Here is a 26,427-nt window from a genome sequence, read left to right as displayed (position 1 = left end):
GCTGCCCCAGGACTTGGGAACGTGCTCCCTGCTGAAATAAGAGCATCTCCTCTGTTTGCTTTTAGGAGGACCCTGAAGACGAACTTGTTTTCCCAGGCCTTTAACTGAGATTCGATTTTAAAATTGTAATGTGTTTTTAACACCCTTTTATCTGATTCTTATCTTATGGATTTTAAATGTGTTATATTTTATGTTTTAATTCTGTACACCGCCTCAAGATTTTTATACTAGGCGGTATATAAATTCAATAAACAAACAAACAAACAAATAAATATTTTTTAAATTGATTGATGAAGTGCCATCAAGTCAGTGTTGACTCTTAGTGACCACATAGATAGATCCTCTCCAGGACGATCAGTCTTCAACTTGGCCTTTAAAGTCTCTCAGCGGTGCATTCGTTGCTGTCGTAATCAAGTCCATCCACCTTGCTGCTGGTCGTTCCCTTCTTCTCTTTCCCTCAACTTTTCCCAGCATCATGGACTTCTCAAGGGAGTTGGGTCTTCGCAAAATGTGTCCAAAGGATGATAGTTTGAGCCTATCATACATAAAACATTTTTGTACACAAAAAAGTATATAATAATAAATATTTTAAAATACAATATACAGCATATCCAGATAATAATTTTTTTAAAAAAAACCAGATCTTATCTATACTGTAATAAACAAATAAAACTGATGGGGAAAAATGTCAAAAGACATATTGTGTGTGTGTGTGTGTGTGTGTATACACACACACACACACACTATTCACTCCTTCAGAGTGCACATTATACATTCCATTTAGATGTGCTTAGGTCCCACTGAAATTCTACTTTGTTGCAAATCAAACATAAATATGATTTCGTGCAGCCTCTGAAGTAGTGATTCCATTTTGCTTAGGCTGATGCCATCTTCTGGCAATGAGAATGACATATTTTTTCACGGCATTTTTTTGATTTCCTTGTTTCTCAGGGCGTAAATGAGGGGATTGACTAAAGGGGTTAAGATAGCAAAAACCACATTGCTGGTGACGTGGACATCAATGGGCATGTCCGCTCTGTAGGAAAGGTACGCCATGGCAGTGGAGGAGGAGTTCGTGCTCGCCACAATCAGGTGGGAGGAGCAGGTGGAAAAGGCCTTCCTGCGCCCTTCTTTGGAGTTGATCTGCAAGACAGAGATGATGATGTGGACGTAGTGATAGTAAAGCCCAGAAAATTCTGCAAGTTGGTGTCGGAATTTTGACAAACTGTTTGGACCATGGCCAAGTGGTCACAAAAACAATGGTAAACTTTGGGCGTTCCGCTGAATGTCAGCTGAGAGGACTGGACAATAGCAGGGATGGAGGCCAGCAATGCAGAGACCCAGGTGCTGGCTGCAAGCTGGACATTCACCCTCTTTGTCATCCTGACCATGTAATGCAAGGGAGGGCAGATGGCCTCGTAGTAGTCATCGTAGGAGGAAGTTTTTGGTCACTGCCAGCCCAAGGAAAAAAATACATCTGCAGGAAGCCGCCCTGGACAGAGATAAATTCAGAGTTGACCAAAAACATGGCCAGCATTTTTGGAATGGCCGTGGTGGTGAGCAGAATGTCTAAGACAGAGAGATTGGTGAGGAAAAAATATATGGGCTTGTGGAGTTTGAGATCTGCAAGAACAGCCATGATGATGGTGAAGCTGCTGACAAGGATGAGCAGGTAACAGAACAAAAAGGCAAAAGAGAGAGGGAGCTGGTGATCTTGAAGGTTGGGAAAGCCAACGACAAAAAGGTATTGAACAGATCCAGTAAAGTTGCAGTTCTCCATCATGAGAATGTGTAAGGCATCTAGAAGAGGAAGGAGAAGACAGAAAGAGAATGCCAAGCTCTCTGGGCTGGTGTGGGTGTGTCACAAATGGCCATTGCTGCTAACAAACTGATTCTGCAATCATATGAGAAAAAGTAGATGGATTGTTTGTGCAGTCTGTCTTTGACAGTGTAACTGGAAGAGCAGGGCCACGAGACCCTTCCTCCCCAGCTGCAGAAGACAGTGGCGTCAGCAGTGTGAGTATAAGGTTAAAATGTCTTTGCCCTGCTGAGGGTGGGCTGGCACTCTGAAAAGGCTTAGTATATACCCCCTCTAATATTGCGGCCAATGGTTGCAGCTTCACTAGCATATGTTGAACAAGTTTGTCCTTAAGTATGCTTTCCATCAATTTACCCAGCATAGAAGTTAAGCTAAGGGCTTGTAAGACCCCGGATCCCCCCCGGATCCCTTTCTGAAAGCTGGGCTTACGTTAGATACTTTCCAGTCCTCTGGTACAGAGCCTGACTGTAAAGACCAGTTACATATTTTTAATAGGGGATCAGCAATTTCACATCTGAGTTCCTTCAGAATTCTTGGGTGGATGCCATCTGGCCTTGGCAATTTGTTATTTTTTACTTTTCCAAGACAGTTTAGAACATCCTCTCTCTTCACCTCAAATTGGCCCAGTTCTTTGGCCTCCAAGCCTGAGAAGCTCATTTCCAGAGTGGGGATATGGTCAGTATATGGCACCGTGAACACAGATGCAAAGAACTCATTTAGCTTATTTGCCATCTCCTTTTCCTCCTTAAAAACCCCTTTCACACTCTCATCATCTAAGGGTCCAACCACCTCTCTGGCAGGTTTTCTGCATGTGTTAGATTTAAATACATTTTTGTTATTCCCCTTGACACTTCTACCTAGATGCTCCTCGAACTCTCTTTTTGCATCCCTTATCGTCTCCTTGTATGTTCTTTTCTGTTCTCTTCATTTGTGCAGGACTTCCATTTTCTGCAGGAAGTCTTCTTCCCTTTTATAGCTTCCTTGACTCTGCTTGTTAGCCACGCTGGCGTCCTCCTGAACTTGGTGGTTTCCTTTTCCTCCTTCTTCGTATACATTCCAACTGAGCTTCTATCATTGTGGTTTTGAATACGTCCCATGCTTTCTGGAGTGATTTGACCCTGCTGACTTTCCCCTTCAGCTTCCTTTTTACCAGTCCCCTCATTTTTGAGACGTTTCCTCTTCTTAACTCCAACGCATCTGTGCTGGACTTCCTTGGAGGTGCTTCACACACAGAACCTGAATAGGATCACTCAAGACTCACTGTTCCCAATGGTTCTAAAACACTCACATCAGGAACTTTCCCACACAGCAGGCTTTACTGTGGGTTTACAGAGAGGCTTTACTGCGAGTTCCAAATTGCCCCCCAAAAACTGATGGAAAAAATGGATTTTTTTAACCCCAGATATAAATCAGGCTGCACTCAGATGTGCAGTGAAAAACCCGAATTGTGTCTGAAGTGCTCCCCGACAGCTCGCAAAGACTTTGGAGTAAATTTGGCAGATATGTGAATGCACCCGCTCTGTTCCAGAGGAGATGCGAACTAAAAGTCGGGTGTGGAAAACTTCCCGGTCCTGGGTACCACTCAGGATTAAGACCAAGGTTACCTTCTCTCTGGTTGGTTCGGTGACCAACTGTTCTAAGGCACAATCATTTAGCATGTCTAGAGATTTGGCCACTCTGTCAATACCCGTGTGTGAATTTGCCCAGTCTAAGTGAGGGTAATTGAAGTCATGCATTATTACAGCTCTGTCTCTCTTTGACGCCTCTCTGATTTGCTTCTCCAATTCCAGGTCACTCTCCGCGTTTTGATCCAGAGGTTGATAGCATCTCCCTAGTAACACATTTCTTTTCAGTCCTCCTATTGTCACATGATTCTATGGAAGAATCCGGTCCTCCTGGGTATTCTAGCTTGTTTGATTCTATCCCTTAAGAACAAAAGAACATAAGAACAGCCCTGCTGGATCAGGCCCAAGGTCCATCTAGTCCAGCATCCTGTTTCGCACAGTGGCCCACCAGATGCCGCTGGAAGCCACAGACAGGAGCTGAGGGTGTGCCCTCTCTCCTGCCATTGCTCCCCTGCAACTGGTACTCAGAGGCATCCTGCCTTTGAGGCTGGAGGTGGCCCACAGCCCTCCGACTAGTAGCCATTGATAGACCTCTCCTCCATGAAGTAGCCATTGATAGACCTCTCCTCCATGATGACCCCTCACTCCATGAGGGGTCATCCAAACCCCTCTTAAAGCCATCCAGGTTGTTGGCTGTTGCCACATCCTGTAGCAGAGAGTTCCACAAGTGGATCACGCGTTGTGTGGAAAAGTACTTCCGTTTGTTGGTCCTAGACCTCCTGGCAATCAATTTCATGGAGTGACCCCTGGTTCTAGTCTTGTGTGAGAAGGAAAAGAATTTCTCTCTCTCCACTTTCTCCACATCATGCATGATTTTATAGACCTCTATCATGTCTCCCTGCAGTCGTCTTTTTTCTAATCTAAAGAGCCCCAGGTGTTGTAGCCTTGCCTCATAAGAAAGGTGCTCTAGGCCCCTGATCACCTTGGTTGCCCTCTTCTGCACCTTTTCCAGTTCAACAATGTCCTTTTTAAGATGTGGTGACCAGAATTGTACGCATTGCTATACAGTGGTACTCCACTCCCAATCTGCCCCTTACTGTTCTTTCTGTACAGTTTTTATCCGGAAATTACAGTGACCCATGGGTTCCCACCATTCCACCAGGTTTCCGTTATGCCAACTATCTGCTTTCATTAGCAACTAAGCACTCCAGCTCATCCATCTTGGCTTCTGCATATTTATAGAGAGGTGGTCTGTTCTAGTAGTCTGTTAGCCATGGTAGCTAAGTGGAGCCTCCATGCTCAGGAGCAATATACCTGTAAATATCAGATGCTGAGGTCAGAACAGAAGTGAGAGTTGCTCTTTTCACACTCAGCTAACTAGGGAAGTCTTGGCTGGCTGATGCTGGACACAGAATATTAGATTGCACAGACTTTTTAGGCAAATCCAGCAGGGAAATTCCTTTATTCTTATCTTCTCGACAGACCGTTTTCCCCTGAGCTGTAGAGCAGGGAGAGCAATGCAGTTTCAACCCTCCGTCTGTCAATCAGCTGGCAAGACTTACACAATTGTTTTTGCAACGTATGGGGTCCAAGTTACCAAGCCTACAGGCAGGAGTTGAGGGCATGACCTCCCTCCTGCGGTTACTCCCCTGCAACTGGTACTCAGAGGCATCCTGCCTTTGAGGCTGGAGGTGGCCTATAGCATGAGTTTCTAGCCCTCACGGCTGCAAAGACTGGCTTGAAAGTGTGTGAGCAAAGCAAGAGAGTGAAAGTGGTGGACACATATGAGGGAGATGAAGCTATTAGGAGTCATGGGGACATAAGAACCAAGGAAGCTGCCTTATACCAAGTCAGTGCTGGAAGTGAAGGACTCTATGCTGTCTCATGCCTCAATGACAGAGGGGGACAGATTAGTGAGTCAGAGGGCTAGAGAGCTCAAGGCATTGCTCATTCCTCCTCTACTGCTCTGACACTATCCCTTTGGTATGTAGATTGCTACTCTTAGGGACTTCCTTCCAGCCACTTCCATCCTCTTCCTTCCCTTCCCTTCCTTATCCCTTGCAACATGCAAGCTTCTCTCTCCCTGCACCATGTGTGCAGAGATGCAGAATCCCTCTGCATCCAGATAGATTAGAGATCCTATCTCTCCACTTTACTATCTAGAATGGAGCTTACTAATAAATACTCCTTATATTGATTTGAAACTATGAACTGGCTCCAAGTTTTGCTCTCAGCATACACGCATGCCTGGGCAGACTCCGCTGTGTTGTGCCTCTGTGCACTCTGCTATATTAGAAGAGTATCTCTTACCAGAGAGAATTCTCAACAGTAGCAAGCATGAATTGTCCCCTTTGCTAAGCAGGTTCTGCCCTGGTTGCATATGAATGGGAGACTACATGTATGAGCACTGTAAGATACTCCCCTTAGGGGATGGGGCCATTCTGGGAAGAGAAGGTTGCAAGTTCCCTCCCTGGCATCTCCAGATAGGGCTGGGAGAGACTCCTAGGAGATGACACATGACCCAGGTCATTGGTGTCCATTAGCCAGTCCAGCCAGATTCACTTTTAAAATGAATGCAGGAGCAATCATTCCCACAAAAACGTGTACCTGTGTATGGATATCTGTACACTCATTCAACGTAATGTTTGAATAGGACTTGTGTTGTTAGCATGGTCACTCTTTGGAACATAGGAAGCTGCCATATACCGAGTTCAGACCATTGGTCCACCTAGCTCAGTACTGTCTACACAGACTGGCAGCGGCTTCTCCGAGGTTGCAGGCAGGAGTCTCTCTCAGCCCCACTATCAGGAGATGCCAGGGAGGGAATTTTGTAACATTCTTGCAGATGCTCTTCCCAGCCCCATCCCGTAAGGGGTATATCTTACAGTGCTCAGATGTATATCCCATTCAAATGCAAACTAGGGTGGACCCGGCTTAGCAAAGGGGACAATTCATGCTTGCTACCACAAGACCACCTCTCCTCCCTCCAAGCGGAAGCTGCCAGAAGTAATCAGTTGTGGTGAATGCATTTTCTCTAATACATGGAAATGTACATTCATGAACATGAAATCACCACGTGCTGCTCAGCAGGCCAACAATATTTTTATTGGGTAGCTGAGAATAGCAGCACACACAGACTTTTCCTAACTCAACTATTTATTTAAGAATTCACGAGAAAAGTCCTGTGCACAAAAAATGCAGATTGAATACAGACGGGCTCAAGTATGTGCGTACTCTCTCTGATCCAGAAGGGACTTCAGGCTACTGTGGAGATCATACAGGCCTAACCACTCTCACAGGCTTCTGCTGCAAAACTGAAACTGTTTCCCCAGTTCCGTCTCATGGCCTTCTCATCCTGAGGACTTCTGGGCTTTCACCTTAAAGAGGCAGTATAAACAGTACATGATGTGCAGTCATACAGACCAAAATAACAAACAACATCATGTCTTTTTTAAACAAGAAAGGATGATCCTTCATGTCAAATAGTGGTTTGTTTGTTTGTTTGTTTGTTTGTTTGTTTGTTTGTTTGTTTGTTTGTTTGTTTAAACATATTTTTATACCGCCTGATATGTATATCTCTAGGCGGACAAAATTTAAAATATTTAAAAGTCACAAATTAAAATACATGACAATAAAAACAACAGAATAAAATAGTTATAAGAACAAGTATTTAAAATTATTAAAATTAATTCTAATTAAAAGCCTGAGAGAACAGGAGGGTCTTGAGGTTCTTCCTGAAAACAAACAGAGAAGGAGATGCTCTTATTTCAGCAGGAAGCCTATTCCAAAGCCCCAGGACAGCCACAAAGAAAGCCCGGTCCTGGGTCACCACCAGGTCATCTGAGGAAGTCCATCTCCAGTTACGACCGGTCTGTCTGGTGGTGACTCAAAGGCGGGCCTTCTCTGTAACTACCCCGGGGCTGTGGAATGCACTCCCGGCAGAAATCCGTAATCTGATTTCATCATTGTTGGCTTTCAGGAGAGCCCTTAAAACTGTTTGGCCTGGCCAGACAGATTAAGTGCATTTACTTTGATGTAAACTGCCCTGAGCCATTTTTGGAAGGGCAGTATATAAATCGAATGAATGAACGAACAAACAAACAAACAAACAAACAAATAAAGTAATTAATAAACATACATATGCATGTACCTATTATTTATTTAAAATATGTGGTAGCCTACTCTCCGGTCTGGAGGAGCCTTGACTAAGTGGCTGGGTCCAGGAGTTGGTTAATGCCTCAAAGGTGAGCCATGCTCCATTAAAAGAGGCCATGGTGAGACCACCGATTTGAAGGCTCCTCAGAAACAGAGGGCTTAGGCAACTGCCACCCGCCTGGTTTCTAATCTTCCATTCTCGGGGAAGGTGCTTGAGTGTGTGGTGATAACTCAGCTCCAGACCCAACTGTATAAAACCAATTATCTGGACACAATTATGTCAGTTTAGTTTCAGTTTGGTACACTGAGCGCTGTGGTTGCCGGGGTCAATGGCTTCTATTGGGAGGCAGATTGGGGAGTATTCCTTGTTGATTCCCCTTGGCTCCCCTATGGCTTGCAATAGCATCAGCCAGGGTAACCTTCTCAATCCCTTGCCGAGGATGGGAGAAGCGGGCGTCACTCCACACGCAGATTCTAGTAGATGGTGCGAACAGACTTCTGCTCTGCCCCGTGGCTTCGTGGAGTGGGACACAGGGACACAGGACGCTGCTGAGTCTGACCACTGGCCCACCTAGTTCAGTATCGTCTACACCAGGAATTCGCAACGTTGGGTCCCCAGATGTTATTGGACTTCAACTCCCATAAGCCCCAGCCCCAGTGGCCTTTGGCTGGGGATTATGGGAGTTGAAGTCCAATAACATCTGGGGACCCAACGCTGAGAATCCTTGGTCTACACTGACTGGCAGCAGCAGGGCTCCAAGGTTTCAGACAGGAGTCTCTCCCAATCCCAGCCCTACCTGGAAGTTTTTCACATGGGGCTTTTAAAGCCCTTGAACTCGCATCTCCTCCGGAATGGAGGGGGTGCGTTCTCATATCGGCTGGATTTACCCCGAAGTCCCTGCGGGTTGTCGGGGAGCAGTTCACACAGAATTCAGGTTTTTCCACTGTGTGTTAAGAGTGTAGCCCTCTGTTGCCAGATTTGGCTTTTTAAAAGCCCGATGTATATCTCGGGGTAAAAATATCAAGTTCGCAGTAAAGCCTCCCAGTAAACTTGTGGTGAAGCCTGCTGTGTGTAAAAGTCCCCAGAGATGCTGCCAGGGAACGAACCTGGAACTTTCTGCCTTTAAAGCACTGAACTCCAGTGCCACAAGGTCCCAGCGTTTATTTATCTATTTAAAGATGCATATGCTGCCATTCTTCATGTATTAATACATGGCGGATTACAACAACATTTTTAGAAGAATCCACAATAAAACAATAGCCTCAAGTCAAAAGGGCACAGGGCTGAAAAGGAATCTCTCCCCCACCCCTTAACTGTTCTTTTATTTCCAGGGGCCTGCTGAAATAAAATGGAAATGAGGATGGAGGGGACACCCTCCGGAGCTGCTGGACAGGGGAACAGTCTGCCTCATGCAGGGGTGGGCTCTCCTTGCCTAGAGGTCCTTGTAGGCCATCTTGCGGGGATGCAGCAGCAGATTCCTGCACTGAGCAGGGGGTTGGTCTAGAGCAGGGATTCTCAACTTTGGGGCCCCAGATGGTATTGGACTCCCATAACCCCCTGCCCCAGTGGCCTTTGGTTGGGGATTATGGGAGTTAAAGTCCAATAACCTCTGGAGACCCAACGTTGAGAATCTCTGGCCTAGAGCAGGGATTCTCAATGTTGGGTCCCCAGATGTTATTGGACTTCAACTACCATAATCCCCAACCAAAGGCCTCTGGGGCAGGGGGTTATGGGAATTGAAGTCCAATAACATCTGGGGACCCAACGTTGAGAATCCCTGGTCTAGAAGACCTCCAAGGTTCCTCCCAACTCTCAGTTTCTAGGATTCAGGTGACCCTGGTTGGTGGTTCTGCTCCAGATGAGGTTACACTTCCCCTTGAGGAACAGCTCTAGAGATCCAAGCTGGTCTGACTGCCATTGCTCCTGAATGCTCAGATGGTACCTGTTATGGCCTGGAGCCCTTTTCACCATTGGTGCACCACTGATTCCTGCTTCTGGGAAACAGTGACCCGACTGCTTTCACATATGCCTTATGGCCCATTCACACATGATGCTCAATGCATGTACACTCTGTGCACAGTGCAGGCATGTACAAGTCCTATTCTGACAACATGTGGTGTTTGCGTATGGGTGTTTGTGCATATGTATACTTTTTTGTGTGAACATCTGTATGTGGGTGCCCTTTAAATAGAACTTGTGTGCAGGCTCCCTCAAATGCAGGGTACACACAGGAACTCGTCCTTCCCTGTATGAGCACTGACCATCATGTCTGAATAACTGTATATGCATGCACTGTACAGGTGGGGAGGAGAGCTGGAAGCAAGCACGAATGGTCTCCTTTGCTAAGCAGGGTCCACCTGGTTTGCTTTTGAATGGGAGACTACATGTATGAGTACTGTAAGATATGTGGGAGGTGTGAGCACTGTGAGACATTCCCTGCAGGGCCACTCTGGGAAGAGCATCTGCATGCTTGCATTCAAAGATCCCTCCCTGGCAGCATCTCCAAGACAGGGCTGGGAGAAACTCCTGCCTTTCACTTTGGAGAAGCTGCTGCCCGTCTGGGTGGACAATACTGAGCGAGATGGACTGACTCGGTATAAGGCAGCTTCCTCTGTTCCATGTGCACAGACTGTATATGTGTTGAACACAACCTGTGCAAAGGACTTCAGTTATTCACAGATTATGCTCAATGCCCAGACAGTAGCCCGCTTCCTATGCATTTGAAGGACCTGTACCCAAGTTCCCTTTCAAAATGAACATAGGCACAGTCACACAAAAAGATGGACATGCATGCAGATATATATCTAACACCTGAACATAACACCTGAAAAGAGCTTTCCTTACCTCCGGATTAGACTCTTGTAAGACACTTGATGGGTGGCGCTGCCCTAGAAGGCCGCATGGAACCTGCAATTAGTCCGGAATGGGGTGGCCAGACTGTTGACTACTAGTTCTAGCATCCCTTTTCATCCCATTGGCCCTGGCTTCCAATGGGCTCTGCTTCCAACGGGCTCCACCTCTGCAGGCCAATTCCAGCTGCTGGCTTTGACAACGATGAAGCCACAGCGGTTGTAGGGCCTGTCTGCAAGCTCAGGTCTCTCTCTGAGGATCTGTTTCTTGTGTCACCTCCAACAAGGACTCCATTAGTCCTTACCAGAAGGGGGGTGTTTTATCTACCTACCTACCTAGTCATTTAGCATATTTATATACCGTCCAAAATTCACATCTCTGGGTGGCTTACCATAAAACAACACAGATTGAAACCAAATTAAAATATTAAAACAATTTAACCACAATGATGGGTTCTAGAAGTCTGATTAGAAGCTTGGGGGAATAAATGCACCTTGCAAGCCCTTTTAAAAGCTGACAGAGATGGGGAGGCTCTGATTTCAGCAAGGAGCCCGTTCCAAAGCCTTGGGGTGACAATGGAGAAGAAGGCCAGTCCCCAAGTAGCCACTAGACGAGCTGTTGGCAACTGGAGATGGACCTGCCCAGATAGTCTCAAGAGGCCTGTTATTTTCATGAGACACACATCCCAGTTGTGAAGCTCCCTTCCTGTTCCTTCCTCGCCTTTGGGAAGCAGACAAACGCTGCTCTTTTTCAGAGATTATTTTGGGGAAGGGGGCTGAGAAAAGACTGTACCCTTTCTGCTCCATTTGCTAAAAAAATGAGGGGAGCTATGTTAGTTTGGTGTAGTGGTTAGAGCAATAGTTTTGGGCTGAGGTTGTCTGGGCTGGGTTCAATATAAATTAGATTTTGACTGAGTTCAAATGCTGAAGCCTGCATTACAGGGTTGTTGTGAAGATAAAATGGACAGGGGGAGAGCATTGTACATTGTCCTGGGCTCCTTGGAGAATGGATGGAATAAAAATATCATAAAACTATGACTGTGTGTATATTTTTATGTCCTGTGATCTGCTTTGGACGCTTGCAGGAGCAGGAATGGCAGGATATATATATTTTTCAAATATAGGAATTAAACCAGCTGTTATAGTTCTCTGAGTCAGGCTGCCATCTCTCCTGAGGCTCAGACCCAAAACTCAGGGGGCAGAGTTGGGGAAAACAGTGTGGTACAGTGGATTGGGGAGGCCTGGGCTCAAATCCCCACACAGTCAGGGCTAGTTACTATTTCTTAGCCTAACCTACCTCACAAGGTTGTTGTAAGGATTAACTGAGGGGAAACCATGCATGTTATTCTGAGCTCCGGAATGGAATGTCATGGTACAAAAATGAAATGAAACAAGCAAATAAATAAATAAATAAGAGATGGTGCTTTTCTGAGCTCAAGGAAAGACTTTTCTGGAGTAATTTTTTTCAATTTATTTGCTTATGTTGTAAAAAGTAATGTGCAGCAATGATTCTGGACATAATAACAACAATAGTAATAATAATAAAAAATATATAATACAACATATTATTTAATAAAATAAAAACATTTTCTTAGAACTGTGGGGTCATCACCCACTATTAAATACATCATTAGCAGGACAAACGGCTTAATTTCTTTGCAAGTGATGTTCAAACTGCAGTAACTCTTGAAGCAAAAGGATGTCCTGGAGTTCTGGGGTGGGGGTGGGGGGACATCCGTGCTTGAAATGTCCAGATGGGGTTGCTCTTGCTCTGCCACCACACGGTCCATCTGGCAGTCACGCAGGATGTCTTCTTGTGTTGGCCGGCTAAAGAGTTCCTTCCCAGGTTCAAGAAGACGCTCGAGCAAAAGCTGCTGAGTCACCCTGTCAAAGGAATCACAGCCATTCGTTTCAAAAAGGTCAAGATCCATGCAGTTTGGGGGAGCAGCTACTTTTTCCCGTGCAGGGGGAGGGGGACAAAGCCAGCGGGAGCAACGGACTCCTCTCCCCCCACCCACCCACCCACCATGCAAGTATTAATGGCAGAGCCCTACGAGATGCTATTTTCTCTGATGTGACAGGAGAGTTGGCCAACTTAGTCTTTGTTGATCTGCGGAGACGGCCAATGTTTAGTGAAACAAAGCCACAGGCATCTATAGAAGCAGACATTCAAATAGCACCTTGTGGGGTTCAAATAATCTGATTGGTAAAAATTGGTCAGTGGCCACAGATTGATAACCCTTGTGACTTATATTTGTGACTGGTGATGGTGGTGGGAATCCACAAGCATCAAGAAAAAGCACCCACCCCCCATAGGAAGCTGCCTTATACTGAGTCAAACCATTGGTCCATTGGACTCAGTATTGTCTGCACCAGCTGGCTGTAGCTCTCCCAGGTTTCAGGCAGGTATTTCCCAAGCCTATCTGGAGATATAAAGGACTGAACCTGAGACTTCTTGCATGCAAAACCGATGCTTTTCCACCACACGTTTCCAGGAGCCACAATGAGTTTCAACAAACATTTCCCAAATGAGTCCTCCTCATCTGGCTGCCAATAGTTGTCTTGCTTGTCACAGTGGTCCACCCATCCTCTAAGGGAGGTTTTCTCTTTAGACCCAACCTAAGAGCAACATCAAATGCACAGGGATAGGATGGAGGGTGCCTGTCTAGGCAGTAGGACATGTGAAATTAGGATCTTGGGACGGCAGTCAACCATCAGCAAGCTGATGCAGCTGCAAAAAAGGCTAATGCCCTTCGGGGCTGCATGCAAGGGGTTCTCCTACTGAATCTCCACGATAACTCAGTGAGATATATTTGTCCTCATCATCATGTTTGTATGTTTGACATGTTTGATGATATATTTAGCCATCAGGTAAAAGTCATGGCCAAACTGGCATTGGAGTCCCCTGAGGTCAACTCCAGCAATGGGCTGGATTTTAGCACTTCTTCCATGGGAGAAAAACCACCATGCAAGCAGAGGGAAGGGCTGTGAAATAAAGGGAAACTGATGACTGCTCACCTTTCTAGTTAATGGGTTGGGTTTCACCAGCGGAGGGTAATTCTGCTCTGGTTGAAATGCCGCATAATTTCGTCGTATTTGGAGGTCACGGTGTTGGCTCTCCTGGTCAGCTGGTTCAGGACACTGGTCAAGGCAGATACATGGTGATAGAAGAGTCCTTCGAGATCATCTTCCTCTTTGCCCTCCTGTCCTTTCAGCCGGGTGGCAGTTTGGGGCTTCCGGCTGTCGAGAGGCACTAGGCCACCTTCCACCATCTGCCGGATGGATTTTAGCAGCACGTAATATTCATACAGATCTTTGTCGGCAGAGTCGGCCTCAGATGTGTCACCACCTTGCTCTTCCAAGGAGACCCCTTGGAGAAGACTGGGAAACATCACCATTTGCTCCATCTTCTGAACAGCAGCAGAGAAGCACCCTTCCATTATAGCTGTGGGGAGAGCTTTTCTCTTGGACGGAAGCTGGCTCAGGAGGTCTCAGCAGTGCTGTACGAAAGGCTCTTAGCTGTGAGTGCTCGTATCCTCCAGTCTTGTCGGTGGGGATTTATATAGCAAAATCAGAGGGGTAGTCAGTCAGGGAGAGCATGATTGGGATAAGTTTCAAGTCAATTTCCATGCAAGCTGAAGACACTCCTCTGTTTTATGTAATCACAACCTTTATCCTCATGCATCTGATGCAACCATCGGTTTATTTTTTGGCCAGCAACTTGTCTCTATTTGCAGACTGAAATCTTCCCCAAATAGAACCGAACTATGGCTATTTGGACCCCCTCAGGGGACACCGCAAGGCCACGCAATCTTGCAGCCCGTCAATAATAGACAGAGCTGTCCTGAGCATGTGGAAAGCAGCAGCTGAGGAAATCTTCCAACTATTCTGAGCCAGACCTATTCCCAAAGGCTGAGAAACCCTGGATCATGAAAAATCTGTCTCACTGAGAAAGGACAACATGAATTAAGGGAATGCTGTGGATATATTTTTAACTCACCATTTCACCAAGTTCCCCATGAAGTTTTGATTAGCAAACTGGTCAAATGTGCACTAGGTGATAATACCATCAGGTCATGTGTTCTCAAACTTTTTGATACTTTGACCTAAAATAACATATAGAGCTCCCCCTCACCACTCCCCCATTATTAAAGCTACTGGCTAACATCCTAAGTAATAAAAGTATACAGACTAGAAACATGTTGCTGAAGGTAAAGTGGCGTGTTTCCAGAGCTCTTTTGGAGCACGGGCAAGTGCTGAAATGTATTTACAGTGCAGTCTTGCAGAAAAGTGGAAGAGTACCCAAGCTTCAGAAGCATGGCAGAACAGTGTGGGGGCTGGTGCTTCGTTGATGTTACGAGCACCCACACTTGTTAGCTAGACTATCAGCCACAGATTTGATTAGGAAGAGATTAGGGGCGTGCACGGACCGATCCAACTGCGAACCGGTCTGCTGCAAACTGGGCCGTTTCGAGCAGTTCAATCACGAACCACTTCCAACCACTTCAAGTCGATTTGTCATCCTAACTGGCCCAGCCAGTGGGTTCAGCCAAACTGGTTTGGGGACCCACGGTTCTGTCCGAATTCAGACTGAACTGCCACTACCGGCCCATGCACACCCCTAGCAAAGATAAACACATTTCCCTTTTCAGTGAGAAGAATGAGCGGGTTTGTTTGTTTCTACTTAATTTTTCAAGCCTGGACTTTATGTTTGAGACTGCCAGTCCAGTTTCAGGCTCCAAGTTATTTCCAATAGGCATTTCCTCTTTATAGCTGCAACTACTGAAAACTTCGATTCGCACAAGTAGGAATCATGAAAAGGAAGTCTGTATTCCCATAGCAGCCCCACGAAATTCTTTGTACTCAGCTTGTGCACAAATCCAAAATTCAGGAAGAAACATTGTCAAGAACCTCAAGCAAAGAGCTGCTTCAACTTCTCCGAGGGAAGGGGAGACACAGACAGGGGCCGAGAGCTGAAAAATCCACTCTGTTCCTCCACTCTTCACAAAGCCAATGGCAGGCACAGAAATGGCACTTCTTGGCCACGCACTGGATATGCTCTAGCAATTGTCTCCTGAGAGGGCTCTGCCCCTTGGCCCATCAGCCAAACTGCTGTGCCTCTCCTTGGCTTTATCAGCAGCAGAGGAGCCAAGAGGTGCTTGGCTTCTTTCGCCATCTGCCTCCCTTCGTCCCTAAACATCTCCACACCACAGAGATATTGGGTAAGGCTTCTGCCCTCCCGACAGCTCCCTCCCGACCCCCTTTTAAGTTGCTTGTCACCCCTAGGGGGGTCCCAACCCCCCTCCCCAATTGAGAACCTCTTAGGGTTCTTCAGTTTTTTAACTCAATGACTTAGATTGGAGTTCCAAACCTTGAGTCTCCAGATGTTCTTGGACTACAACTCTCATCATCCCCAGCCACAATAACTGAAGGCTGGGGATGGTATTGTCCAAGAACATCTGGGGGACCAAAGTTGGGGAAGGCTGGGGAAAGTCCTCATCAAATCTGCCAATGATACAAAGCTGGGAAGGATAGCTAATGCCTCAGAAGACAATAAATTTCAAAAGACAATAAATTTCAGAAGACAATAAAATTCAAAATCCACAACAAAATATAAACAGACTCAAAAGCAAAGTTCTGCTCTAGACGACAATAACAACAAATTAACAGGCCTGCTGCAGGTAAATGTACTTTCCCCCACTGGAACATAGGAACATAGGAAGCTGCCCTATACCGAGTCAGACCCTTGGCCCATCTAGCTCAATATTGTCTGCACACAGACCGGCAGTGGCTTCTCCAAGGTTGCAGGCAGGAGTCTCTCTCAGCCCTATCTTGGAGATGCTGCCAGGGAAGGAATTTTGAGCCTTCTGCATACAATCATGCGACCCCATCCCTTTAGAGGAATATCTTAAAGTGCTCACATGTAGTCTTGCATACAAATACAAACTGGGGTGGACCCTGCTTAGCAAAGTGGACAATGAATGCTTGCTACCACAAGACCAGTTCTCCTCCCAGCTCTCCACTGGTAGGCCTACGCAGATAATTGTACTGTGACAAGTGCAATATGTTGATGAGTGAGCATGATATATTAAAAAATAGCTGTGTTTTAATACCCCTTGATATATATGTTTGACTTCTGTCTTGTTAAAATTGTTTAAAGTGGCTTGCTTATGTGGTGGTCAGCAAAAGTGTTCGATGATGATGTAGTGCCCTGCAAAAAAAAGGATAAATTTTCTCCATCTCTCACAACACCAGCCCCAGGGGTTGTCCCATGAAGTTGAAGGCTGTGAAATTTAGGATCAACAAAAGGAAGTACTTTTTTCACACAGGGTGTAATTAATCTATGGAATTGTCTGCCACAAGATGTGGTGATGGCCACTAGCCTAGACAAAGGGGCTTAGACAAATTCATGGAGGACAGTCTACTGATGGCTATTGGCCACCTCCAGCCTCAGATGCAAGATCGCTCTGAATTCCATTTGCACGGGAGCAACCACAGGAGAGAAGGCATGCCCTCACCTCTTGCCTGTGGGCTTCTCAGAGGCATCTGGTGAGCCACTGTGGGAAACAGGATGCTGGACTAGATGGGCTTCCTTGGGTCTGACCCAGCAGGGCTGTTCTTAGGGGGAAAGTTGGGAATCCCTGGCCTAAGGAGTCAATGGGCTCTCCCACACAAGAGGGCTTCAAGCAGAGGCTGAGCAGCCATCTGTCCAGAACACTCTGGCTCTGGATTTCCTGCCGTGAGCAGGGGGTTAAACTAAAAGGGCCCCCCTCCAGCGCTACATTTCTGTGACCAATCTTTGCACATCTTGCCCCATTCACTCCGACCCCGGCTATGCTCTTGCTATAGGACTGGTCACTGTTGAAATCAGAGCCCTTATCTCTTCTGAACTTTCGGCCCTGTACCGAATGCCGACAGAGCATAATGCACCCAGGGGATGAAAGAGAACCAATGCTAGATGAAGAAACAAGACTAGCTGAGATGTTGAAAGCACTGTGGTTGCAGTTTTGCAAGTGCAGTGCTACAGGTCTCAGTAGCCAATGGAGAGTCCAGACTATTAATGCTGTCATAATGGAATAGCTAGCAAGTTCTTTTTTCTCATTGCAGGAACACAGACAGCTGCTGTTTCCTGAGTCACACCTTTGGTCTATCTAGCTGAGCATTCTGTACACTGACTGGCAGCAACTTTACAGGGTTTGGGGGAGGTCTTTTCCCAGACCCACCTGGATCTGCCGAGGGTTGAACCCAGGGCCTTCTGCATGAAAAGCAGGTGCTCTACCACTGAGCCACAGTCCCTCCCCACTGTGCAGAGAAGCAAGGTCATTCCCCGCCCCTGCTGCTACTGTCCCTGGCACTAGTCCTGATCCAGCAGTGGTAGCTTGATAACAGCAGCTGCTTCCCCTAGCCTCACACAAGTCACAACTGGAGTGGTAGAATTAACTGGACCAGCAAGAAGCTTTTGGTCTAGTCAATTTCATGCTAACAGGAAACTTAGAGAATTAACAATGAGAGAGAGAGAGAGAGAGAAAATGATTTAAAAAATGAAGAGAATAAAAGAAAACGTTTCTGGAGCGAAAATGGAAACCATCTAATGAAAAAGATGACTTGCAGTTTGTTCTTGAACAAGTGGGGCATTGCTGTGTAGGAATGGATAGCATGTGCTCTTTTCTGCTTCTTCAAGGGCTGCATGCTTGCTAAATACTGTGTTGCATAAATATGAATTCAGAGGGGCAGAGCAAGGTTGGAGTGGGCCCTAGGGCTACAGAAGTGAAGGTGGGCCCCTCCCCACTTCTTCTCCCCACAGGTCTTTACTGCAGAAGAACTGAAAGGTCATGGTGAAAAACACAATATTTTGCACAGACCACCTCTCATGCTCATGTATAGCTACTGCCTACATATATACCTTTTGGAGAGTGCTCGCCTTTTCTGAAGCCCAGACGGGTCTTCCAATCAGGAGCCAACAACAGGGTCCTTCCTTGTGAGTCTGGAAGGGAGGAGGGGGAGAGCAAACTCCCTTGTTCACCTGCAGCTCTGCCCCTGTGAACACTTCCTCTGCCTGCCGATGTCTCCGCTGCAGTTCTGGCTGACATACTGCGCAACAGTACACCAGCCTAGCCGTAGTGCCATTTGCCTGAGTTATGGAAGCTGGACACACGACGAAGCCCACTGGAAATAATGGGCATACTCGTGTGTAACACAACGTATGCAAATGGCAAAAACATCACTAGGCTGATGTACTAGTATGTCTGCCTCTAGCTCCAAGTCCCCGAAAAGGTATGATCTGTCCTCATCTGTAGGGTCAAGCTAGATTTTTGTTGCAGAAAATGCAGGATCTGGGAAGACAAGTCTCTCCTGCAAACTGCAGCAGGGAGAGTGCAATTGGTAGAGAAGCAGCAGCAGAAGGGGAAAGGGGGCTTAATCTTGCCTTGACTCGCCTCTTTCCCCATGTACCCCCCTCCAGCAGAGTTTCCAGACCCCTGTCTCTTCCATACACCTTATTTGGCCCTTCACTTGATAAGCACTCTGCAAATAGCCATTTCTCCAGTCTCATGACCCTCAGGAAAACTGTGGCATGGACCAATTTCACAAACAGAGGCCAGATGAGGAAATGTTCTTCCGTGCAGCCTTCCCAGACTTGGCTGAGCTCTCCCTGGGCCAGGCACGCTCTTCGCCAAAAGCTCTTGGGAGATTTCCATTGAGCACCAGCCTGGATCACTCAATATCTTCTCTCTTCTTATTGGCCAACAGAAACATGAGCACTCAAACGCCCAGCTGGGGGCAAGTGGCTGATGTAGGCAAAAAGGTTCTGGGAGTAAATTCTGCTCTGTAAATAAAATCACACTGCTACCCATGAACAAGGAACTGGCAAAGTTTTGGAATTCACAGGAATCTGGTTTTGAGTGGCTGGGCGGGGGAAGGAGTTGCTTTGGCATGAAGCCATCAAAATCACGCTTCCCAACCCTGGCCAAGCTTTGGTCTTGCTCTATAAAGTGCCACCAGGAAGGCTGGAAGCTATGACTACTCAGAGCTAACCTCTAGAATTTAGTGCAGCCTTGAAAACCAAAGAAGCTTCAGAGCCAGAGAAATTCTCTCCTCATCCTCATCATGGAAGGGTACTTCTCTGCTGTCCACAAGATGGAGCAAACAGTGCTGTTTCCCAGCCTCCTCCAAGGGGTTGCTCTGGAAGAGCAAGGCGACACGCCCAAAGCCGGCTGCAGCGACAAAGACCTGTATGAATGTTTCACACTGCTGAAGTCCATCAAGATGGTGGCGGAAGGTGGCTTGGCAGCTCTCGGTCATCAGAATCCCAGCATCAGCACCAGCTTCGGAGAAGAGGAGAGTCCAGAGAAGGCCGATCTTGAAGGACTTTTTCACTACCATGTGTCTGGCTTACACCAAGTCCTCACCCATTTAACGAGGAGAGCCAACACAGTGACCTCCAAATACAAGGACATCATGGGGCAGATCTACCAGAACGGAATGTCTCTCCGCTGGTGAAATGCATATTACGAACTGCACAGGTGAGTCTACTCACTTGATGCACACCTGGCTTGCCTTCCCCCTCTCCTGACATTTCTCCCTTGGGACTCTTCTCCAAAAGAACCTGGGGTGGTAAAAACCATGCATTCACTACTGTTGTCTGTTCATACTACAGTCCCAAAATCTTTAACAGAAGAAACACCGTGGCCCTTCTTTCCTTCCTACATATGTACATAGAGCTGCCTTATACCGAGTCAGACCAGAGGTCCATCTAACCTGGTATGGTCTACACTGACTGGCAGGAGCAGCTCTCCAAGGTTTCAGGGAGGAGTCTCTTTCCGTCCTACCCGGGAGGTGCCAGGGATTGAACCCACGGCCTTCTGCATGCAAAGCAGATGCTCTACCACGGATGTATGGCCCCAACTTCCTTCCTTCCTTCCTTCCTTCCTTCCTTCCTTCCTTCCTTCCTTCCTTGTAAATTACTGGGGCTATAGCTTGCATTTTTTCTCTTGGGATGGTTACTTTTAAATCCCAGATAAAAGTCAAGAAAGACTTTGGACCTAGGCTTTGGACCTCTGCATGTTCTCAGAGGCACTTTCTCCCCTACTAACTTTCCTCAGAGCAGGGCTTAGTCTTGTTCTTCAGAGAGATTTACTTATCTTACTATGAGAATGCGCACTCCACCCTGCCATGAAATTGGTCAAGGTGGCTGACAACATTCATAATGAAACAAACAAGCATTAAGGCAGTACTAATTAAGAAGAGGCAGATACAGCCGAAAGGGCCAACCAGAGGAACCATCCCACACACAGTCGCAGTGTGGAATGGAATTCTACAAATGGGTCTTCACCTGGAGCAGGAGGCCACGAATGAGGGAAGGAGAACGAGCCTTATGGAGACCATGTCATGAAGCTGCCTCCCACGGAGTCAGATCATTGGTCCCTCTAAGGACTGTCTACACTGACTGGCAGCAGCTCTCTAGAGCTCCAGCCTCAGCCCCTGCCCTGCCTGGAGATGCAACCAGGGGCAGAACCTGGAATGCTAGGCAGATGCTCTCCCCACACCCATCCCCTCCGTTGGAAAGCTCAGGGGAGCAGGGATGCCAGTGGGGTCCCATCCCGATCTGAGCAGAGGGATTGTTACTATTCATCTACTTTCACTGCTTTCCCACCAAAGTTCTCCATTGAAAAAGAAACACAAGAGAGACACCAGCAATGGAGTGATGGTCTACCATCACAATACCATCCCTGGAGGGTGCTTGGCTAGACAGGGACAGATAGTCTCCCCTTGGTCAGGGCAAGGGAGCTGCCACTTGAAAGGGTGCCTCTTTGCCCAGTTAGTAGGCCAGGTTGGCTTCAGCTCTGCTACAGGTTCAAGTCCTCTCTGATAATGTATCAGGCCAGAGGTTCCCAGACTTGAGACCCCAGTCATTATGGCTGTGGTGGATGATGGGAGTTGTAGTCCAATAACACCTCAGGACCCAAGGTTGGGAACACCTGCTTTAGGTCAATAAAGACCCTGTTTCACTCAGTCTCCAGGCTCCTGCTTTTAACTCCTTTCCATTATTCGTTTTACAGGACTTCTTGTATTTGGGTGGATGTTCAGCTTGTGTCCTTCATCCCTTGCCAGTGAAGGAGCCACGGAACTGGCATCGAGGGACCCTGAATGCCGCGTGTCCATCCCACAGAGTTGTGTAGCATGAACTATACTTGCATAATCCAAGCACTGGTCTTTCTGGGGGAAAGCTAAATCTGGCTATGAACTGCATTGGCAAATGGATGCTTTAGATGGTGTTGCTTGCTGCTGTTTGAAAAATGCATTCAATGTAGAAAAATAAAGCACAATATTATACTGAGTGGAGCTGCCTTAAGCGGAGTCAGACCGTGGTTCTCAGTGGCTCTGCCTGGCTAGAAGTAGCAGCTTTCCAAGATCTTTTCTGATGCCAGGACTGAATAGAGGATCTTTTGTAAGTACGTGAGCCAGAGTCTCAAAGCAGTCTCCAGGAATTCTGGTACCCATCCCCTAACATCAACTTGAGTCAAAACAGGAATTCTCAGTCCTTATTAGCAGAGGCTCATGTAGTAGGTCAATTTGGAGCCAGGACCCAAAGGCCTTTGGAGGTGGCCCCCACCCCCGCCGCCACAAGTTAAGCATCATCACACACACACAACAACCCGTGACACATACAGTATTTTTAACATGTGGGTTCTTGAGGGCACAAACAGCAACTGAACTCACAAGAATATAAGGATAAAAAAACAGGTGTGTTTATGCAAATATGCATTGGCAGAAACATTTCAACATATAACTTAACATATTCCCATCCGACATATTTCTTTCCCCCCCTCCCCGCTCTGTCTCTAAAGCACCCGGCACAGGTTATAATCACACTCGGCTGCCTGATGCAGTGTGGACCAGTGGCGACCACACCACCCAGGACAGACTAAAGAGGATTTGGGGGTCCTAGAAGACATGGAGGCCCTGGACTCCCAGGGTTAAGAGATCAAGTGCCTAATAGGGAATTTCTCCTGCTTCTTGGATTGCCACCTTTGAAAAATAAACAAACATGACTTCTGCCTCTTTAACAACAGCGCACCTGGCAGAAATTCAACAGGCAAATCTATCACTTGCCTCTACTACTGTTGCCTCTGTAACAGGCCCAGCTCCTGCTGCCCAGACCTGTTGGACAGCTCCCCCATGGGTCCAGACTCCTTGCCCAATGCTCATTCCTCCTTCCACGTGTATCCTCCTGTGCTGCTCTGTGTTTGCAGAATGAGACAAAAACTCCCAAGGAATCGGTGCGATCTCTATGCTCACACAGGATAACTTAAAGGGGGGAAGTCCCATTTTGGGGGAAACCAGGATGATATCCATGCCTTTCATGGGTCAGCCCAGCTGCCCAAGACATGAAGTCAACGGCATGAAGTCACAGAGCAGAAAGAAGCAGAGCGGTTGGTCCAACCCTGCAACGCACAATGTGCTATAAGCCACATGGAGTCAGGGTGACCTTGCAGGTCCCTTGAAAAGCTTGATATGAGCCAGGTTCACAAGGTTTCGCCTAAGATCTTGCTAACACAGAAGGCCCATTCACATGTTATGTTCAACACTCATACAAGGAGTGTACAGTGTCCACAGGTACAGATCTGTACACTGGTACACTCATTCACATGTTGTGCTGAACGCAGGTACAGAAGTACACTTCCTATCTGTACCATGAATTTGAAGGGCCTGTATCCAGGTTCACTTTTAAAATGAACACAGGTACAGTCATTCACACAAACATGTGTACGGGTGTACAGACAACTATACAGCATAATCTCTGAATTGGGCTGGTCTCTCTCTCAAAACTGAGTAATCCCAGCTAGCCACCACACATCTGGGGCTAGGCAGCAGGGCCCCTAGGTCCAGGGGGTCGGCTTCCAGACTAGCTTAGTGAACCCCGAACTACCTTGATCCTCTCTGAGAAACTAGCAACTGGATGTTCTCAGCTGATACAACTGTGTCCTTCCCAACACAAAGACTAGTTCAAATGCTTTGCAAACTAACAAAGGCTGCAAATCTCTATTGATTTTTTTAAAAAAACCACCAAGAGGCAGTTCAAGAGCAGCACGGGCTACCTCCAATGCATGGCAAGCGCCACGGAGCGTCTCACCAACCAGCCTCCACCATTTGACTACCAGTAGCCACTCTACCAGCACCAGATGTTGAAGCCAGGGCTCTTCCTGCCCCCACCACCGGTGCATGTCCAAGCCACTCTAGCCTCACAACAGGGGCAGTTGTCTCCTCCCTATCAGGAGCACACACACCCCAAGGCCCATCACAAGGGGCCTGCGGGCCGCTTCTCATCCCTGACTGAAATGCCCCTAAGAGCTCCCCTGACAGGTCCATGTGGAAGATCAGGGTCTGCCAGCCCTGTGGCCACAGTAGGGCAGCCAGCTTCCATCCTTGTTCACACGGAGGGCTTTTCCCCACCGCAAGCCCCTCTCTGCCTGGCACCCAAGGGTGGCAAGCAACTGGCCATGCACAGGTGTTAATAATGTGGCATGTGCCTTCTGAAGACAAAGGCTCTTGATGTGGAAAGAAGGCCTGGGAGTGGGGTGGAACGCTGCCTCTCCCAAGGCCACTTCCTCTGATACATCAGGAAGGTCTGGCGCATTCTTTGTCAACTTGTCTCTGGAAAAGGCTTTGATTTTTTTATTCTTGACTCTTTAAAAAAAAATTAATCTTGTTAATAAACTAAAAGGTGTTTAAAGCACGTGTCCAGCACTCTGTGGTGAAAGTGCCTGTGTATACATATCTTGTTTTTATTTATTTGCATTTTTAAAATAGCACCATTTTACTTAATTAAAAAAAAAATTACAGCTTTCTACCCTTCCTGTGAAAAGAAAGTAGTATTAGGGCCAAAGGCCATTGTGGCTGAGGATAATCTATATATATCTTTCTCTAAGGCGTACCCGTCACTAATCCCAAGTGTGGCAGCTCTCGCGAGAGTTCACAAGTGAGGGGAGGGGGAGAGGAAAGTGTCAGTGGCAGCAAAGAAAAGGCGAATGGGTGGATGGGCAGGTGGGCGGGGAGAGAAAGTGAAGGTGGGAGAGAAAGCAATGGTGGGGGGAGAGAAAACCCATCCTCTCCCGCTTGAGGCAGGGGGGAGGCGGGGCGGGGGTGAATCAGCTGGTAGGGGGTAAGAAGGAGGTTTCACAGCCTCTGCTACCATCCCATAAGGCAGGGGGTGGGGGGAAGCAGTGCGGCACAAGAAGCCAGATTTTTTTTGTGGGGGGAGCAATGCTTAAATTGCTATCACAAAGAGCTGCCCAACAATTGATACAAGCACTGTGAACCTTTAAGTTTCACTTAAAAAGCTTAAGAGAAAAAGTTTAACCTTTAAGTTCACAGAGAAAAAGTTTTAAGTGAAATCGAATGAATGAATGAATGAATAGAAAAAATAAGTTAGGGATCTGAACAATGCTGTTAGTCTGGGTTATCAAACAGAACAGACAGCTAAACAATGAGTTTCCAGTGTGTTTTCTTATGTTTTCTAGATTCTGGACTGCCGAGTGCTGAGGAATTCTTTCAGAGGGAGCCTGGTTTGGTTCAGAGGGAGCCCAGTTTTTGGTTCAGAGGGAGCTCCCGGTTTGGTTCTAAGCATGGAAGAGACCCACCTGTGCAAAGCAGGGCTTCCCCAAACCTACACACACACACACACACACACACACACACACACTGAGTGCAGCCACAAAGTCACTCCACTGCTGGCCAAGCCCCTCCTTTACCTGACATGCCAAGGCCACCTCTGATTGGCCGAGCCCCTCTGCTGCTGCGGCAGAGGATACTGGGATGTGTAGTCCTCAGAGAGAGGGAGAAGGTGGAGCAGCACCGGTGGTGGGGGCATTCAATAAAGAGCAAGCACACCACACACACAGACACGAGCATCAGTGAAGCCTCCAAACTAAAACGTATGGCCCTCTCCTCACACTCAAGGGTGGGTGGGTAGACAGAGAGAGCAGCTGAACTAGAGAGTGTCACCACACCAACTGCCTTCTGTATGTCTCTCTGACATGCACATAGAATAATGCATCTCAGAGATCTCCCCACAAAGACACAGCACTGGGGAGGAGAGGATACCCGAGAGAGAACAGAAAGAAATTCATGCTTCAGACGGCTACGTATGTGAGAGTAACGCGGTCCCAGTCTAATATGCTACACAGCGACACTTGTACTCAGAGCAGGACCTTTGCGATGGCAGCACTCCTAGAAGTAGCCCCTTCCCTTCCTTGCTGGCAAAGGAGAGCGGCCAGCCAGACAACGCAGAAGGGAGGGAAAGAGAGATAGTCAAAAGAGGGGGGGAGAAAGAAAGAAAAAGAAAAGAGTGAAAATTAAAGGAAGAAACGAGGGAGGAGAAGAGAGACGGGAGGAGAGGAGAAAGACAAAAGAGGGGAAATAGGGAAAGGGAGAGAGAGAGAGAGAATAAAGAGGGGAAAGAGAAGGGAGGGGAGAAAAGGGAGAGGCAGCGAGTAAGAAATAAGAAAGAGGAAGAAAGAGGGGATGAGATCAGGGGCGTAGCTATAATTGAACGAAAGGGTTCAAAGAACACGGGGCCCCTAGCTCCTGAGGGCCCTCCAGCTCCACCCCTCCCTATTTTCTTCATTGTCTCCCTCACTTTGGGGGGCCGCCCGAGAGAGGGATGAACACAGGCCCCCTCTCCCCTAGCTATGCCCCTGGATGAGATAGAGATAGAGAATAAAGGGATAGAGAGAGCATATGTGGGCGACAAAGGGAACAAACAGATACTAGCACGCAGATGCTCTGCAATCCTGTATGAACCCACCAATGCTTCTATCCCTTTTGAGACCACAAAAAGCACAACTTCTCAAAGAGGCTGGAGCGGCAACAACAGGAGGTGGAGGCAGGGCTTCCTCACAGACCACAGATGTGAGCTGAGACTGGATAGTGGAGTTGATAGAATCAGTGTGAAAATGGCTCTTTACAGGGGCCCATGTGAGCATGGAGGTGATATGTGATCGTGCTGGGGTAACTGATGTAAAAAATAATGCAACACTG

The 26,427-nt window shown here is 47.2% G+C and overlaps 2 protein-coding genes, 1 non-coding gene and 1 pseudogene across 3 annotated transcripts; 1 reads left to right on the top strand and 3 right to left on the bottom strand.

Annotated features, from left to right (window-relative positions):
- Window positions 1-918: 918 nt before the first annotated feature.
- Window positions 919-1,780, bottom strand: LOC128349612 (olfactory receptor 2AT4-like; annotated as a pseudogene).
- A 10,055-nt stretch (window positions 1,781-11,835) lies between these two features.
- LOC128351642 (mid1-interacting protein 1-B-like) lies at window positions 11,836-13,925 on the bottom strand. The gene is made up of 2 exons (XM_053311350.1): window positions 13,408-13,925; window positions 11,836-12,273 (listed from the first exon to the last, which is right to left on the bottom strand). Exon 1 carries the CDS (start codon window positions 13,827-13,829, stop codon window positions 13,431-13,433), a length of 399 nt encoding a protein of 132 aa, XP_053167325.1. The 5' UTR covers window positions 13,830-13,925; the 3' UTR covers window positions 11,836-12,273; window positions 13,408-13,430.
- A 3,688-nt stretch (window positions 13,926-17,613) lies between these two features.
- On the bottom strand, window positions 17,614-17,685 carry TRNAE-UUC (transfer RNA glutamic acid (anticodon UUC)). The gene has a single exon. It is a non-coding gene; the product is annotated as a tRNA-Glu (tRNA).
- A 1,803-nt stretch (window positions 17,686-19,488) lies between these two features.
- Window positions 19,489-19,887, top strand: LOC128348788 (mid1-interacting protein 1-B-like). Its single transcript, XM_053304434.1, has one exon. The coding sequence runs from the start codon at window positions 19,495-19,497 to the stop codon at window positions 19,885-19,887; it is 393 nt and encodes a 130-aa protein (XP_053160409.1). The 5' UTR covers window positions 19,489-19,494.
- Window positions 19,888-26,427: the final 6,540 nt, after the last annotated feature.

Source organism: Hemicordylus capensis, chromosome 3 (assembly GCF_027244095.1).
Source record: "Hemicordylus capensis ecotype Gifberg chromosome 3, rHemCap1.1.pri, whole genome shotgun sequence".
Taxonomy (NCBI): Eukaryota; Metazoa; Chordata; class Lepidosauria; order Squamata; family Cordylidae; genus Hemicordylus; species Hemicordylus capensis.
This window is presented reverse-complemented; position numbering and strand designations above follow the sequence as displayed.

Bases quoted from the DNA above. Each gene is read 5' to 3' on its own strand.
- LOC128351642 (XM_053311350.1), bottom strand. From the start codon at position 13,829: ATGGAAGGGTGCTTCTCTGCTGCTGTTCAGAAGATGGAGCAAATGGTG.
- LOC128348788 (XM_053304434.1), top strand. From the start codon at position 19,495: ATGGAAGGGTACTTCTCTGCTGTCCACAAGATGGAGCAAACAGTGCTG.